This window comes from Capra hircus, chromosome 1, assembly GCF_001704415.2.
Source record: "Capra hircus breed San Clemente chromosome 1, ASM170441v1, whole genome shotgun sequence".
NCBI lineage: Eukaryota > Metazoa > Chordata > Mammalia > Artiodactyla > Bovidae > Capra > Capra hircus.
In genome coordinates this window covers 106,946,314-106,965,250 of record NC_030808.1, presented here as the reverse complement: position 1 = coordinate 106,965,250, position 18,937 = coordinate 106,946,314, and the positions used below count along the sequence as shown (strand labels likewise).

Here is an 18,937-nt window from a genome sequence, read left to right as displayed (position 1 = left end):
AACTGGGGAGGGGGTGGCTGGACCTGTCCCTACTGAAGCTGGACAGAATTCTCATGCTTGTTTCCATGAGTCATCTCTCCAGACTTGCAGAATGTGACTGTTCTATCCACATGATTCTTTTGATCAAGTCTATTTCATATTTACTAGGCATAAGTTATTTTCATAAGTTTTCATGGGTAAATTGATGAGGGAAAATGTCCTCACAGAACGTGTTTTCTTTTTTTCTCCCTTTAAAAGAAGAGAAGGAATTATAAGCTATTTTAGTACCAAAGTGTTTGTAGAAACAAACACTCAAACATAATTTATTTTAAAGTATTTATTTATATAATTTTATGTTCATGAAAGCATGTGAACTAATTTATATTTATTTATGTTATATTTATTAAGATATTTATTGCCAAGTGGATTTGAGATATATCTTATGTTGTTCTAAAAATAAAATGAATGAATTAAAAGAAAAAGTAATTCTGTTTTTCTAATGTGATTGGAATGCTTTGAATGCTAAAATACACATTGTGGGAAAACTGAAAACTGGTGAAATTTGAAAAAAATCACCTTAGAAAGAATGCCACGATATCCTTGCCCACTTACTAGTTCCTTTAATCCCATATTTTATTTTTGTAACATCTCTAAGAATTTTATTATTTATTTATTGGCTCTGCTGGGTCTTGGTTTCTTCGTGTGAGTTTTCTCTAGTTGCAGCAAGTGGCCGGGGGCTGTCCTCTAGCTGCGGTGCACAGGCTTCTCCTCGCCGTGGCTTCTCCTGTTGTGGATCACAGGCTCTAGAGCACGGGCTCAGTAGTTGGGGAGCGTGGGTTTAGTTCCTCTGTGGCGTGTAATCTGAATTTTTCCAGACCCAGGGATCGAACCCATGTCCCATGCATTGGCAGGCAGATTCTTAGCCACTGGACCACCAGGGAAGTCCTTTAACCTCATATTTTAAAGGAAGCCTCGTAAGCCTGATAGACTTTAATTCTGAGGCCATTTGAGTGAAGTTACAGCCTGTGAGTATATACTTTATTATTTTTGTGCAACATCTGACTCTAAAACACATAAAAATGTTTTTCCCTATTAACCACAGCTCAGTAACACACTGTGCATTAGCCAAATACATAATAGCATCCTCCAACTGGGAAAAGCATTATTAAGAGGCTTTCTGGTTACATTATTCTAATTTTTGTGACCCCTTGGTCTCTCAGGGGAGAACTGTTTCTAAATTACAATAAGGAAACTCTCCCTTTGCTTTGAATGATATAGAACTCCTGCCCAGACCTCATGGGTAATAGCCTTGCTCCATGTGGCACATGGGTAATAGCCTTGCTCTGGCTTGAGAGATGTGCTTTTTAATTCTTTAAACAATGAGAATTTTAAAAGATTTACCTGATGGAATACCATGTAATTTTTGAACTCTGTTAATCGCATTCTTCCTTAATATGAAAAGGCCATAAAGAATGGAATATTCAGAGTCCATCCCTGTCCCCCCTGTCTTTTCTCAGGTGAGTCCTTCCCTCAGAACTCAATTCGTATTCCAGTGAACAGGGAGGGGAGTGTATATGGCCACCACAGGTCCTCACCTGTGGAGAGACGTACTTGTGTTTCAGAGTCTCCCCCCACCAAATTGATGTACAATCGGATAGAAATCATCAAGCTAAGATCCCATCACATGCCTCCTCTTCTTTAGGGACTCCTCCTCAAGCTTGGACGGCCAGCAGGTGATTCACAGATAGGAGTTTCCTGCCTCTGAGTACTGGATTTGGGGCGGCCGGCTTTGATCATGGCAAGAACTCAGTGGCTTTGATGGACCGGTGCCGTTGAGTTGCTGGCATCCCAGCCCAGCCCAGCCCATTCCAAGGTTGTCTGGCAAGGATGGCAAGGTTGTCTGGCCGGTTGTCTGTGCCTGGAAACGAGGACAGACAAGACTGTCAACTGTGTTATAGACTGGCTTTATACACAGGATCACAGGTGTCTCCTTGGTTTCAGAAATTACCATGGGCTTCCCTGGTGGCTCAGAGGTTAAAGTATCTGCCTGGAATGCGGGAGACCTGGGTTCGATCCCGGGGTCGGGAAGATCCCCTGGAGAAGGAAATGGCAACCCACTCCAGTACTCTTGCCTGGAGAATCCCATGGACGGAGGAGCCTGATAGGCTACAGCCCATGGGGTTGCAAAGAGTCGGACACAACTGAGCAACTTCAATTCAATTCAATTCATCCTTCAAAAACGTCACTAGCCCAAGAAACATCTTCACAACAAAGTCCATTCTTCACTACTTGACCAGTTTTCTGGTTTTTCTTATTTAAGCCTAGTCTGCCTTTTACAACTTGTATGACGTGACCATGTTGGTCTGACCTCTCCCTACCCATTTTCTCTTCTAGAAAGTGAAGGTAGGGACTTCTCTGGTGGTCCAATTGTTAAAGGGCTCTGTGCTTCCACTGCCGGGGCTACCGGATCAGTCCCTGGTCAGGGAACTAAGATCCTGTAAGCTGTGTGGCACATGACCCCTATAAAGTGAAGATATACTAGAATCTACCTCAAAGGATCAGATCAAGGGTTACATGCAGCAACTCCTACAAAGCATTACCAGTGCACCTGGCATGTAATATGTACACAATAAATGGAAGCAATTTTTGATCATGATCATTAGCCCTTAGGTTTGGTGATGGGCCAAATGGGTTTGCTCTTTGCTACTATTTTCATCTGTGAAATTCAGAAAACTGTAGCCCTATTTCACAGCGCTATTGTGAGGACTGAATGACTCAGTACAGTGCTGGCCTCTACTCTGCACTTAACACCAAGGTTTTCAAATTGTTAGATCATTTGCTTGAAGACCTCAGTGAGGCCTTGTCCTGCCAGGTTTGCCCACTAGGGGAGTTCAGCAGAGGAGACGGTCTGGCACAAGACACGACGGCAGACAAGCAGGCTTCTACCTTCCCAGAGCAGAGGGTGGGGAGCAAGTAACTTAGGAAGCCTGAGGCCCCTCCTGAAATTAGGCCTCAGATTTAGCTCATTCGAGAAATTTGGTAACAGATCACTTTTTAAAAAGGAAATAAGAATGACTGAATCTGAGAATTAACATAAAAAAACAGCTGACAGAGGCCCACTGAAGGCCCAGAGCTTTGGGGAAAGGGGGTCAGTTCTGCGGAGTGATCTGGCCAGATAGCCACAGGTGGGTATGTTACAACTCAAGAGATGCACAAGGGCCTTAGACACCCTAATGAGGAAAGAAAGCCTGGAAGTCAAAAGAGGAGAACACCGGCTTTGTCTAAAGCCAGAAGGGACAGAGGCCAGAAGTCCCTGTGGCTGTGTCAGCTGGGCCACACAGTTGTCCCTGGTTGAGGACTAAACGGTTGGTCCTGGCCAGCATAACTGTGGCTTCCTGTTTTAAGGCAAAGTGCATCTACAATACTGCTGTGGACTGAATGTCTACGTTCCTTCAAAAGTCATATATGGAATCCCTGATCCCCAGTGTGATGGTATTAGGGGTGGGGCCTTTAGGATGTTAGGTCATAGTGGGATTAGTACCCTTGTAAGAAGAGACTCGGAGGGGACTTCCCTAGCAGTCCAGTGGTTAAGACTCTGTCTTCCAATGCAGAGGGCACAGGTTGGATCCCTAGTCAGGGAATTAAGATCCCATGTGACTTGCAGTGTGGCAAAAGAAAAAAAAAAAAAAAAAGGCTTGTGTTAATAAAAGTTAAAAAAAAAAAAAAATAGAGACTTGGAGAGGTCTCCCCCAACCCCCGTGTGAGGACACAGTAATCAATTGACCTGCTGCAAACCTGGGAAAGTTTTCACCAGACACCAAATCCACCAGCACCCTGACCTCAGGCTTCCCGACTTCCAGAACTTTGAGGAACATACTTCTGTTGTTTAAGCCATTCAGTCTGTGGTATTTTGTTGTAGCAGTCTGAGCTGACTGAGAAAACTTTTAAATAAGGAAGAAAGTCCAACCATATTTTTCAAAAATTGAATTGTATCAACTTTTCAGTTGGCATGTATTAGGTCAGAACAACTCAAAACTTTTAGTTATTTGTATGTATCTTTTAGTATGATATTTAAATTATGAGTATAAATCATGACATCAATGTAACATCAGAGACAATACACTCAAGTAACCTTTTTCTAGAAGCAACAGGAACTAATGCTTACTCTGTGCTTACTAAGTACCAAGCGTGTTTCTACAAGTGTTTATACCACAAATGCACAGAATCCTCTCAAAAACCCTGTGAGGAGGCACCATTGCCTTCCTCTTTTTATGGATGAGGAAATAAAGCAACAGACCATAGAGGCTTACTCGGTAAGTAATAGATGCTGGGATCTGAGCCCAGGCAGCCTGGTTCTGGCCTGTGCTTGCAACCCGTATCCTTTGCTTCTCATAATCAGGTCACTGGTTTCCCTGGTGGCTAAGTGGTAAAGAATCTGTCTGCAATGCAGAAGCCACAGGAGACTTCTGGGTTCGATCCCTGGGTCAATCCCCTGGAGAAGGAAATGGCAACCCACTCCAGTGTTCTTGCCTGGGAAATCCCATGGACAGAGGAATCTGGTGGGCTGCAGTCCATAGGGTCGCAAAAGAGCTGGACACGACTTAGCAACTAAACAATAATTCGGGTCACAGTAAGTCATCATAACCATGCAAACAGCATTAAAGTTACTTATGCTTCTCTCTCCCTCACTACACTGTGAGAGACGCAAGTACAGGAAAGGTCATGTCACTCATGTATTTGTGTACTTAGGCCCTGGCACTTAAAAATGGTAGAAAAAGGCAAATTTTCATGAGTTCCCACATTTCTCATTTTTAACCTATGAATAAATAAGAAAGTCTTTTAAAAATCAAATCATTTCCAATCACACGAAAAAATTTTTAAATGCATATGTTCTCTTGGCTCAAAACAATTATACCTGCTCAGAATGGGAGAACACTGGTAAAAGTCACCAAGGCTCTTCCTAGTTTTGGCTTCCTGGCTTAAAACAAAGGTCTATTTCTTGCTTGAGGAACAGGCTCACTGTGGATCGGCTGGGGGCTCTGCTCTGCTGTTCTCTTCCGGAAGCCAGGCTGATGGAGCATCAGCTGTCACATGCTCTGGGAGGATGATTTAAGTAATTGACATATCTATGGTCTGGGATTCTGCGGTCCATCAGGACCAATGTGCCACGGAAGTACTACCAGTGAACTGGAAATGGGGTTACTTCCCACTGCAGATGTCATAGATACAAGCTACGAGAGACCCAGCCATCTCAACAGCAGTCATCCAATGGCTGGTTCGTTCACACACTACTCAACAGGAGCCAGTCAGGGGTCCAGCAGGGCGCCTCAACAACCCCGCATCAGCCCTCAGTAACCCCCCGAACCAGAGCAGCGCCACTTCTGAATGTTTCACCAATGTAGCTTCCAGGTGAGACTTCCTTTCACAAAACGGTCCTCCAGCTTAAGAAAACATGAACTCATCCAAGCCCCTCCCTCCAGTTTTTATGTCACAAACCATCTTTTAGATTTCCCAATTTGCTTGAAAAAAAACACTGCTATAAATGCACAGATAAGACCCCCTTCTAAAAATGAAGCTCATGCCAAAGGTTAAAGCACACAGCAAGAATGGACTTCTGCAGAATAAAGACGGCTGCCTAACTCCAGGCTGCTTAACTAGGAATTTACAACATGACTGGAGTAGATTGGATCTGAGTCCTCTGGAGGCTCCAGGCTGGAGGTCTCAGTTAAAAAAGGCAGGAAGAACTTCAGAACTCTGCACTAAGAATTCTACCCCAGGGCCTCTGCTGAGTAGCAGCAGCCACAGAACCATTATCAGAAATGCTCAAACCCCGGTGTGTAGGCTGGAAGAGATGCACTCCCAGCAGTTGGGATCGCCGCCTTCAGCAAGCAGCAGGCTGCTTCACCCTGAGGACTTCCAGCAATGGCAACAGGCTGGACCGACTGCTGAAAACAACCATCCTCATGAGAACACACTTCAATTCAGCAAAGACGGTGTCCTCTTTAGAAAATGGAGTGAAAACACTTCTACTTGACAAAGCAGGGGAGAAAGCCTGTGCCCTAAAGCCACCCCCCAAAATAACAAAACATGTCCCAATGTGCAGGAAAATCCTGTTAACAGAGACACACAGGTAAGGAGCTCATTATGAATACACCTGGTTTTAAATAAAAACATACCTTCCCATGCACAGGTGGGAGAACACTCATTCCTGGAGGGAGAAAGGTTAGGGGATGTGGGGGTGCTCCTGAATCTGTGAGAACTCCTGGGTTAGTTGCCCCTGCTTTACCCTCACTCAACTTTACTCCAAGAACTGGGTCTGGGAGCAAAACCACCTAATGCCCAAACAGCCCAGATAATAACAATCAAGTGAGATGATGCTTTAAAAAGTAATCTGTAAGTAAATAATAACACAAAGAAGACACAGTAATCTGTAAGTAAATAATAACACAAAGAAGACACATTTGCACTGTACAAATGCAGATTTATTGTTCTTCCCTTTATCCACAGCAGGAAAAAGGCTGGAAATTGTTAGGAAACCAGCTTATATACAAAGCACCTCTGAAATTATGATTTTCTTTGGAAAACAACTTACAAAAAATAATAAACACTTTAAAAAGTCAAGACCTTTAAGTATTTTACACTTCTGAATGTTAAAACTCCATGTGTTTCCTGAAATATACAACAATTAAAAAAAAAACTCATAAAGTGACACTGATTTGAATTCCACTGGATCCCTGATCATTAATAATATCAATACGTTCTTCCCTATAAAATGAATTTGTTCTTCACAGGCAAAGCATTAAAGTATGTTTCTCTGATTAATTCATTAAGATTGAATTTACTCTTCAGCTACTGTCTACAGGAGACTAATGGTAATTTATAGTTTCTTCAAATAAGTTAACAAAACATATCCAAAATGTTAATCACCACAGGCATGATTCTGGGAGAGCGACAATATCTATACATATTAAAAAACAAAGATTTCACCCAGTAACAAGAGCCAATATGGCCCATGATTCCCTGGGGCAAGTCCTCTTCGAGAAGAGATGACAATGTTCCTTGGTCCTGACTAAGGCTATTTCTAAGTGGCATTCCCGCACTGCCACCCCCACAACCCTCCCAGAAGTAAACAATCCAGGGTCAAGGTCAAGAAATGCAGTGTTTGGTGATTTCAGAAGGTTGATGAAATCTGCAGGGACTCTGACGATGGACCCAGGTGAACTTCCCCAGTGAGATGAGGCCACCACCTGTGAGTGTTTGCACCAACATGGATGGGGAGAGGATTATAATCCTTTCTAATGACCCTAGGGCCAGGTAACATGATTGATTTAATGGTTTAACAGACCACCAGCCAGACTGGTTAGTAATAAGACATGGAAATCACACCTCACATAAAAAGACATACTGGACCCCACAGCACGTGCATATCTGACTGTGTAGGAGCTGAAAGAATAGGAACCTCTCTTCCTCATTAGTGACACGAGAAAAAAAAGCTAAGTGAAATTGGTGCAATTTAAGTACTCCACCACCTAATTGCTAAAAAAAAAATGTTCCAAACGCTTGATATGAATTTCATAGTTCACAGACTCCAGTAGGAAAATTACCACATTTCTCGCCTGACTGCTGTTGAGTCATGTTAGGCACCCTTTATAAGTGTATGTGTTTGGGTGGGGAAGCCGGGTGGGATGGTGAGAGTGGGAGGTACCAAAAAAAAATTCTTGATATTATAGAGGTTTTTTTTTTCCTCCTCAAGGTTTCCAAATATTTCACATTCCCTTTGCCCCTGAATAATGTGAGCTGCAAGTGGTCTTCCACAGGCTGTGTAGCTCTAGGTCCCGAAGTCTGTGCCTTATTACCACGGAGACAGTCTTTAAAGGCAGAAGTTCCTGAGGCTTCCTTTTCCAGCTCATCTTTCAAACCTCAGGTTTCCTGTAAGAAGCCTAACAAGGGAGAGAAACAGATTCAGGGATTCATTGTTGTGGGGAAAGAGCACATGCGTTTAAAGAAAGTCACTTGTCCATTTCAAAAAGGAACTGCTGGAGTGGCTGGGTTTTCCTGAGATGAAGATAAACCAGTGCAATTTTTTAAGGCTGCAGTTATAAGACACTAAAATGCCCTGATAAAGACACAAAAGTCAGTCAATCACCCAGATATTTTGACTACAGGAGGGCAGAAAACACTGGAAAATTTCTGGCTTTTTGTTCATTTGTAACTTACTGAAGATTTTTCTCCTATTCAATGACAAGTTGGACTAATAAGCTTTTATGATCCATTTCACTGCCAAAAAATGTCACAAATCCTTATTCAGCTTTATGTGGCGGCAAGTCAAGCGTCTAGCAAAGTCAAGAGCAGATAAAAACAGAAAGACAAAAACCACCCATTCTACAGGATCTGTGAGACGTCAGATTTCCAAGCCTTCCTTTGATGGAAGAGGCTATGATTGTTTCCTTCTCACAGCAGAGGCCAGTACAGCAACAGGCAGAAGTGCCTATATGCAAATAAGGAGATTTCCACATGTGGGCCTCAGTGATTTACATAATTTCAACATATTCAAGAAAAAGAAATTTGATATTGAAACTGGCTATTCTATTGCCTTGCAGCTCTTGCATCCGAACTGGTGGGGGTGTTCACAAAGTTCGCCCTCCACACCTGACATCATCCTGAGTGGTCACCCCAGACTTTAACTTTTCATATAAGCTTTTGGGGTGGCTGACACACTTCTACATTCTTTAAGGAACAAAAAGTCCGAATAGAATTCCAAATGTAAACCTCTCTCTGACTTGCTTCTGAGAAGTAACACAGCATTTGTTAATCATGGTAACAATACATATCAATAAAAACCCAAGTTGTGAATTGGTTTGACCTTGGGTCTAACAATATGCTAAGTCAAGCCACAAAAAAAAAAAAAAAAAAAAAAAGAAGTGCTTCAAAACAAAGGAAGGAACCCTGTGGTTTTCTGGACTGAGACCAGAAACAATTCGCTTTAGCTCTCTGTTCCCATCTTTGCTGCTGGAGGCTCACTAGTGCCACCAAGTGGAGCACTGCGTCACCACCACAGAAAGTCTGGAAGGCTCAAGGCTTCCAGTTAGGTCTCCCGTTAAGGACATTATCAATGGACATGAGTTTGAGCAGACTCCAGGAGACAGTGAAAGGCAGGGAAGCCTGGCATGCAGCCGCTCATGGGGTCTGCAAGAGTCGGACATGACTGAGCAGCTGAACAACAACAAAGGACATTATCTACTCTTGCCTGAGTCTCACTGCCTGAACCTAGAGCTTTTACATGCATTATCTCTTTTCATTCTCACAAGAGACCTAGGATATTGGAAGTTTCGCATCCATTTGACAGATGAGAATATAGAGGCTTTAGGTAAGGAATTTGCTTAGTCATAGATATATTGCACAACACAGGGAATATAGCCAATATTTTATAACTGTAAATAGAATATAACCTATAAAAACTGTGAAACACTACTTTGTACACCTGTACCTTACTGTATATCATGTATACGTCAATTAAAAAGAAAAACAAATCTGCTTGGTCACAAACCTAGCCATCACTTGAGATGGTATTCAAATGCTTCCTCTGATGCCACACGTGAATCACCTTTACTTAGACTGTGACCCACATGCTTACTGTGGAGCATTTACACAATCTTCTGAACCTGAGCTTAGAGGTGACTAACACATTCTAGAGTATAAATTTGCTATTTGCAAAGACACAGCTTGACCCCAGTAAATGAGTCAGATATTCTGCTTACCTCTCAGCACATCTTGGACTTCAACTGAATCAACATTTTTTAAGCAGTTACATAAATTCTGAGCTGTGGCATTATTCTGCTCCTTTTCTTGCCACTTCTTCAGCATCTTAAACTTACTGATCGTTACATTGTCTTCCTTCTCCCGGATCGCATCGATCTCGCTAATATTCAGCTTCAGGTTGGCAATGGCAATCTTTAACCACTCCTTCCCCAGCTTCTCAGCAAGGTTAAACAACTGAGTGTCTGTTAACAGGGCTTTAGTCTTCACCCCATCTAAAAGCACATGAAGAATTCAGTAGTTCCTCTCAACACTTCATTTATAGTCATCGACAATGAAAATGTATTCTCTTTATATAAAAAAAGGATACCATGATTTGAAACTTCAACTGCTTTTAAAATAAATTTAAGTGCCAAAAAAATCCCTGCTTTCCAAACTATTAGAAGAAAAGGGAATGATTACACGTAAGGTTGAACTGGGGTATAACGCTCACAAGGATAATTCAGTGATTCAGGGAATGAAGTTGTTTTACAAAGCTGCACAAATTAGGCTGGAGGAGAAAAAAAATCAGGCATCAAAAATAATTTATGTGGCTCAAAAAGAAAAATATACATTTCTCCTTGCCCATCTCTGCATCTTCACATACAAAGTGCTACCTTTAGTGGTCACTAAAGAGGGCAGCAAGAGATATGAACTGCAGTCTCCATTCTGCCATCTGCTGGCACTAGGGGGAAGAGCATATTCCACAGAAAAGTCAGGGCACAGTGTCTGTAATATCAATATCTGTTGTTCACTAAGAAACCGCGTCATCATTCTGGAAGGGATTATGTTTCCAATACAAACCAGTGCCCCAATACAAAATACCAGCCCCAGCTGGGTGTTCTATGTTCACACTTTTCAGATGGTTGTGCTATGATACATCAAAGCTCACCAGGTGTAGAGTCTCATTAAGGATCAGGCCTTACAAACCCTGGAGGTGCCATGAGAAGAGGGTAAGAGGAAGAATCCTTCCTGCCCCTCCTCCAGAACCATAACACTTTGCTCATCTAGAGCCAACAGTCTAATGAAGGGAACCTAACATTTATATTGAACCCTAACTCCCTTAACTCAAGCATGGTTTCTAAAGGATGGCCACTGCCCCCTAGTGGTCTTCTAACGCATGTCGCTTGTGTTCCTCTCTCAAACTGCTACAAGAGAAACCACACAGGGAATCCATCCATCAAAGATGCAAGTTCTCAGGATCATCCCCAAACCTACTGTGTCAGATTCTGTATCTAAATTTTAACAAGATCTCAAAGTGACTCAGAGTTAAGAGATGACTATATTTGAAAAAGCAATATGGTGATATGCTGAGCCTCAAACTATCAGGATAATGACTCAGTATCTTTAAAAATGTTGTGAAAATACCTAAACAAAAGTAAAGCATTATTAATTTATTTGCTACCACACTGTCAACTCTAAAAAGGCTGGAAATCCTTAATTTTCTAGGTAGTATTTGGTCATTTTATTCTATGTCTAGCTACTTGTTCTTGGAGCTAATTTTAAATAGCCAAATAACTGCAAAAAAGGAAAAATTTTTCCTACGTGTCCCATTCAGTTATAAGTGAATAATTTTTGAGGATCTAATATACAATATGATGACTACAGTTAATAATAAATACTATGCTATACTCTTGAGATTTGCTAAGAGAAGGTCTTATGAGTTCTACCACCAAAAAAAAGGTGGCTGTGTGAGGTGACAGGTGTGCTGATTAATCCGATTGGTAAATATTTCACAATGTATGCATACTTCAAAGCATCCCATTGCGTACTTATATCCAATTTTTATTTGTCAACTATATCTCAATAAAAATGAAAGAAATATGTATCCTAATTTGGTTAGGTTTTAAAAATAATTCCAGAGCCTCATTTATTTTGATGTTCATTTAATAGAAATAATAAACAATTCTCTAGTGACAAACAGTGAAATCAGACATACACCATCCTCTTCAACTCCAAGCGAATAACATCTCATTTTAGTCTATAGAGTTTATCTGCTTTTAGATTCACACCTTCTTACAATAATAAAAGGTATTTTGATGAAAGGGTTTATCTACATGAGGCCCCCAAAGCCTTAAGATCTTGTCTTGTGTAATTTGAGTCTGGGTTTTCTAACTTCAGTTTGTGAATTCTGGTTGGACTTGAATTTTTAGGTACATACCCCATCTTCTGGCTCCTTGGAGTACTGTTGTTAGTGCTTAGATCTCTACTGTATTTTCACAGCTATCAAGCCTTGGTCTCTGCCATTTAAATGGAAGAAATTAACTTGACCTTTATTTCTAATAACTGAGCTGGTGGCTCCCTCCCCGCAAATATAGTTAATAACTGAGAAGTCAGTGAACGCACACATGCACACTCACTAGCCACTTCTTCAGTGAACACTCATCATCTTCTATATCAGAGGCTGCAGGCTCAGTGCTATAGGAAACGCACAGATGGACGGGCCACAGCCACTGACCCTACAGGCTGCAAGACCTTCCCTCGACCCCCAATTCTACTTTCACCAAGTGCAGGGGAGGAGTGGGCAGTCAAGGTGGAAAAGCAGGCTGGGGCAGACCACCTAGGACCTTTATCCCAGCCTGAGAAGCTTGGACACAGGGAAGGTAGCTGGGAAAGCAGGCACACCTAGGATATGGCTCCAGGAAGACTGACCCAAGAAAAACATGTGCCTGATGAACATCCTGGGGGAGACCAGAGAGGGTGACTGATGGCCACAGCGGACATTTTTACAAACCTGAACTGTCAATCTGCTTCATTCTTTTATCATAGACCGTCTCATCAGGCAAGCTGCTACTCATTTTTCGTCGCCTGTTACCTTTAAAAAAACAACAACAAATTGGCTTTCCCTTATGGTTTTATTATCCAGCCATCTTCAAGCTGGACTTTTAAAAAATCATTTAAAAATCATCATTCTGACAGAACAGATTAAAAAAGGATTCAAAGCTCATTCAGATGATTAAGAGTTATGGAACACTTAACAGATCCTGAACGTTACTGGATTCGCAAAGCAGAATTAACATTCTAGTGGATGGAAGGAAGAGACGAGTTTAATGTCCACTTACAAGCACTTACCACTTGTGCTGCTTTTTGAAATGTTCTGGTTCTGATGATGCTGAACCCAGTCACCTGGTAAGGTACAACAAGCAGCAGTCGGAAAAGCGGTATGAAATTGGAATTAAAGCATCCATGTATGAAAGCACGTGAAGCTCTAGGGTTTTGGTAATCTCTCTCAAATTCAAATGTGGGTTTTAACTTGTATGTATGCAAATACCCTGAGCTTGAACTCCTTCCAGCATGTCTGGTGGGACCAGTGTTTCCCACATTTCAGTCATCTGCATACTGCTGACATGGTATCTGCCACACCCAGAGGTCAGGTGAAACGTCATTCCTTCCGCGTTTCTCTAAATCTAAAATTACTCTAAATAGAACATTGGCATCATGTGCCATATGGAGAAGGAAGCCTTAAACATTTTTTTAAAAATAAATAACATCTTTAAATTTTAAGTGTATTTATATGTACCCCACTCCACTATTCTTGACTGGAGAATTCCATGGACAGAGGAGTCTGGTGGGCTACAGTCCATGGGGTCACAAAAAGTCGGACATGGCTAAGCGACCAACACACACACACACACACACACACACACACACGTAAAAGAATCTCATATATGTATTATCATTATGTGTACTTGGTGGGTTCTTTGCAGAAACTTCATTATGATTTGACACCACCTGCCCCGTGAGTTCAGCCCCGCTCTAACAGATGCCTACATGCTGGGCAGGTCTTCCACAGGTCACCTGAGTGAAGACGTCTTATGAGTGATGGGCAATTTCCATTCATCATTAGGATAGGCCTCCCCAAAATAATAGAAACCAGAACCATCTTATGAGGCAGAATATTATTAATTAAGTTTTAAAAACAGTCTTAAAAGGTGGTTTTTAAAACTGCAAAGAGATTTAGTCTGGAAGAACATCTGTTATTCAGGTTGCTACATATTAAATATCTTTATTACTGAGGCATTTGCTATGATTAAAAGGTAACATCTTTCAGGTTCACTTATTTGAGCATATTAAATAATACAATCCCCAATACAGAATCCCAAAACTAGGACTCCTCTGGGGTAAGTAAGTGTAGTTTGGATAAAAGGGCCTATTTCAAACTGGCTAATTTAAGGGTATAATATTGAGAACAGGAATCACACCTATACAAAAGCTTCCACCTTAAACTAGGACAGAATCCCAAATGGATTAGATTGGGTTTTGTTTCTGGAGTAGAAAGCCTCAATAGCAAATATGGGCTCCGTGCACCTGCTGAATGTGGGGATTTGACAGTGGGAGCCTGAGAACCAGAGCCGGTGCATCCGTCCCACGAACTGGGGCCTCTGCTTCTCTTAATCGAATTTTTTGATGTTATGGTGATGGGACAGACACTCTATTTGCTTTCCACCCGAGCCACTCCCCCTAACCCTCCCCAAACCCCACCTGCCAAACAGAGTTTTAATTCAAGATGCAAGATACTCACACTCTCTCAATTTTGCTTTCCATACAATTTCCTCAGAATCCATTTCAACCAAGAGTAATTTAAACTCCACTGGTTGCTCCAGATACACTTCAATATAACTTTTCAATTTTAAAAGTGAACCATCCACAAATTCAATTTCCTTAAAAAAAAAAAAAAAAGGTGGTTTTCTTAAATTTACAAGTTGCATTAATTAACCACATAAAATGTCAGATAAGGAATAAAGACAATGAGAAGGGTTAGTGCTTCAGTGGATGCCTGCTGAAATTCTGACCTTGTAAATCCATTCTTTAACCACACCTCTTCTCACTCTCCTGCTTTCAGCCCCTCCTTACTTTTACTCAGAACTGTTCTCCACCTCATTGAAGCTTCTAGTCCCATGGCCCTTGTCTTCCAAGTTCAGCCCTTTCCTGACTTCCAATATTTCATGTTCCCCAAATGGAACCTGTGCTCAGCCCTCAGCCACCCTCTCCCAGGCGCTTTAAGCTCCTTACCACCTTTCTCTTAGATCATTCTCGATCTGTCTACCTGATTTCACATTTACAGAACTATGTGCGGCGTTGTGTCCACCTTCCCTCACTGAACACCACCTTCCCTCACTGAACACCACCTTCCCCCAACAAATCCTTTTATCACTATTTTAGGCATAAAGGATCCCAGAGAAGTGAATGAATTTGCCCAAGTCCACATCTTAGTGGTGGAACTGGAATTGGAATCCATGCCTGTGACTCCAAAGTCTGAGCTCTTAGCCACTATCAGACTGTCTCCTGGCTTCCCTGCCTCTGCTTCTCTCCAGACTGGCTAGCAAGAAACACATCTTTAAAAAAATACCAGTGAACTGCACTAGGTGTCACCATCACAAACTAATGCTCTTAATCTGTTCCTCTTCCTTTCTGTTCCAAGTCACCAGTATTATCCTCCTAACCTTCCAAGAGTCAGTCACCGAGGTCTACAAAGTTGAGACAGCGCCTCCCCTACCCCCACTCTCCCAAATCCCTCCAGGTTCATTTCCCCCGAACTCTCCTGCGGCTCAGCCCAGTTGCAGGGTCCCGTGCCCTCCTTAGGCACCTGGGGCCACCTCTCCCAGGACAGCCTGGGAAAGCTTGTCTCTTCCAGGGAATCCCTCACCCTTCAAACCCAGAGCCAACATCACCCACGAGAAAGCCTTCCTGGAAACCCACTGCACTTGGTACTCGTCTCTAAAGGAACACCACGTTATAGTAAAATTATTTCTCTACATGAATGGAGCATTTCCCTCACTACACTGGCATCTTTGAGGGAAAAGACTGTGACTTACTTATTTTTTAATTCCTAGCTCTTATCAGGCTGGCTGGTAATAGGCACATCTGATGTCAGTTAAGCAAATCATTAATGGTATAAAACTAATAAGAGCACCTTATATTTACACGGAGTTTTACAACTCTCAGGAGTGCCCCAAACCATTACTTTATATGATCCTTACAGCAATCTTGGGCGATTATCCCCATTTGATAGGCCAGAAATTTGGTTAAGAGGGAGCCCGCAGTTAGTGACAGACTACGGTAACTATGTGACTATGCCCTAGAAAGCAGACTATTTAAAGCCCTCTGGCTATCAACATCTTTGGTAAGAAACAACTCCTGGGATCCCTCGGTCTCTTTCTGGGAACATCCACCCATTCAATGCGTATTCTTCCCTCTCCTAGTGGCTCTTAACCTTGGCAGCACATTATAGTCACCTTGGGAGCTTTAACAAGTCCAGTGCCTGGGCCATTCCCAGACCAATTAAGTCAGCATCTCTGGAGGTGGGACCCATGCCACCGAATTTTTTTTTAAAGCTCCCCAGGGAAATTCATTATGCTGCACAGGCCACTCAAAAGCACACCCTTTTCATTTAGTTCCACTGCCCAAACAAGGCTGCAGTTTGATTCCCGTGATTCTCTTGATGTGCCACCTGCTGGGGCCTGATCGGTATGGAAGGGACGAAAATCAACGTCTCAGATACCAGTGGGGAGATGGCAGCTTCAGGAGCCAAGGCAGCCAGGGCCACGGGTGAGCTTGGCTCTCATGTGTGGCCTGGGCAGAGCGCCCGCCTGCTTTACACACTGGTTTCCTCAGCCGTGTTATTGTATGGCTCAAATGGTTCAAAGCATGTGCAGAGACGCTTTGAAACTGAAAAGGAAGGAAGACTGTCCTCATCAACTTGACTGCTTCTACTGGGCACAAGGCCCTGATAATACCAATATAATAAAACAATGCAACATGGACCATTGCCATTAGCTCTCTTGCCTCCCACTTTTAATTTAATGGAATCAAAACATGTTTTCAACTTTTCATAAACTGTAAAACAGACAAAGGAGGTAGACCAAAGGAATTTCCACACAGATGTCCAGACTAGATAAGCTACGGCTTACACCCAGGGCACATAATGAAAATAAACTTTAAAAATAACTAAGTCATTTCTGACAAGCCAAAATCACTTACAAGTGTCGTGGTGTGTACAGTGAATGCTTCAAATCTAACAATTTATTCCCATAACTATTTTTCAAATGCATTCCAGTAGGAAAAGCCCAATATCCTTTTTTAGCAACTCTTTCCCACTAACCTTTAATGCTTTGCATGACTTAAAGACTTAAACTTAAGTTTTGTATTCCTTTGAAGCTAAAATTATTTGAATAACTTAATTTAAAATGCAAGAAAACTGAAAACCTTTTCAAAGGGAAAGAGAAATGGAGAGTCTATTTTTTTGATGACTGCAGATGAACCCTGAAATTTAACAGCATCTTTGGAATAAACTGCAAGTTTAACAAAACAACTGCTTTCTTAGACACTGGGAAATAAAAAAGGAGAACAAAATGCATTATTTTTAAATATCTTCAAAATGCTCTATCTAAGAAATCTACACGTTCCCCCCACTGCTACTCCAAGTTGATTTTTTACAGTGTCTACCTCTGGGGTGATCTCAGCTTCTGGCTCACTGATCAGCCTGTACTTCTTCCCATTCTGCAGCAACTTCTGGCAAACCGGAGGCTTGTCGATTTTCATGAATTTCTTACAGGAGTGCTTTACAGACTTGGAAATATCCTAAAGGTGGAAATAGGTCTGGGTTTTGAAATATATCACCAACAACTGTGAGAGCTGAAGTCAAGAACCGGGCAGTGTGTGTGCCAGTTGTATTATTTTCATGTCCTCCTACAGAAATGACGGCCAGGGAGGATGTCCCACAGTGATCACAAGGGGAAAATGGCCCAGAAGTTGAGGCACCTTTGTTCTATGCACCTGTCACATAGCCAAACATCTTCCCACAAAAGCACTACAGCCAAAAGTGTCACTTATACCCTGTGTGGCACCACCAATTTGCTTCTGAAGGGTCTGAGAACATTACATGAGCACTTGCATATGGGTACTAATTCCATGCCCATCACGTGAACAGAGAGCACCTCTTTTACTGCAAGTGGTTCCAGCTGACTCAAAGTCTGTCTCTGCCCCACACTTGACATGTTCCCATCCTTGCTGTCACAACTCTCTTTCTGACGTGGCCCTAGAGGGGACCCCGATTTTACATGTATTGTTCCAATGCCCCCCAAGAGGTGAATGTAATCTCTGGCCCAAGGTCCCTTGGTAAAGTAGCTGTATGGCTGAATATGAAATTTAGGTTTCTTGAGACAGAGTTCAAGGAAATCTTTTCCTACACAGGAAAAAAAAAAACCAACTGGAGAAGGCGTAAAAATAAAACACCAGCCAGGAAGGATATCCTGCCTTCCCCATGCCACGCTCTCCATTGTCCTGATGGCAGCCTTCTCCACATCTGCTGATGTAATCAGCTCCTGACCCCAGCTTCCCAGGAAGTCTGGATAATGCTCTTTCAGTTAACTGAATTTAGTTTTAAAATATAAGGTTCATTAAATAATAGTGCTTTTTCCAAATCTATGCTAATTCTACTTTATATGTATGTGTGTTCAGTCGCTCAGTCATACCCAACTCTTCGTGACCCCATGGGCTATAGTCCACCAGGCTCCTCTGTCCATGGGATTTTCTAAGCAAGAATACTGGAGTGGGTTGCCATTTCCTCCTCCAAGAATTATACTTTAGGTGCAGTTATTTTTATACCACTTTGAAGGCTACTTTCCCAACTGAAAGTATCTTCAGTGAGATTACAGGAAGCATATTTTGCTTTCTTAGGAGGAAACAAAACAATCTATTATTAGAGTTTTTACATTTTAATACATATTGCTAGTTATAATCTGTATAACATTTTTAAAGCATGCAAATACTATAACCTAAAACCCCTGGGAGTGGGTAGCTTGATATAAATTCTGTAACTCAAATTATAATTCACAAAGTAGTATACTTTACAATAGCTGTGTGGATCACAATAAACTGTGGAAAATTCTGAAGGAGATGGGAATACCAGACCACCTGACCTGCCTCTTGGGAAACCTGTATGCAGGTCAGAAAGCAACAGTTAGAACTGGACATGGAACAGACTGGTTCCAAATAGGAAAAAGAGTATGTCAAGGCTGTATATTGTCATCCTGCTTATTTAACTTATATGCAGAGTACATCATGAGAAATGCTGGGCTGGAGGAAGCACAAGCTGGAATCAAGATTGCCAGGAGAAATATCAATAACCTCAGATATGCAGATGACACCACCCTTATGGCAG

At 42.0% G+C, this 18,937-nt stretch overlaps 1 protein-coding gene across 1 annotated transcript in view; it reads right to left on the bottom strand.

Moving 5' to 3' along the window:
• LOC102180430 overlaps nt 6,440-18,937 on the bottom strand; it is a 149,286-nt gene continuing 136,788 nt past the window's right edge. The window contains exons 14-19 of the mRNA XM_018050332.1: nt 17,221-17,355; nt 14,297-14,435; nt 12,847-12,900; nt 12,509-12,589; nt 9,738-10,010; nt 6,440-7,919 (exon numbers count right to left, since the gene is read on the bottom strand). Coding sequence (XP_017905821.1) covers nt 7,900-7,919; nt 9,738-10,010; nt 12,509-12,589; nt 12,847-12,900; nt 14,297-14,435; nt 17,221-17,355 — 702 coding nt within the window. The 3' untranslated portion in view covers nt 6,440-7,899. The remainder of the gene's footprint in view (nt 7,920-9,737; nt 10,011-12,508; nt 12,590-12,846; nt 12,901-14,296; nt 14,436-17,220; nt 17,356-18,937) is intronic.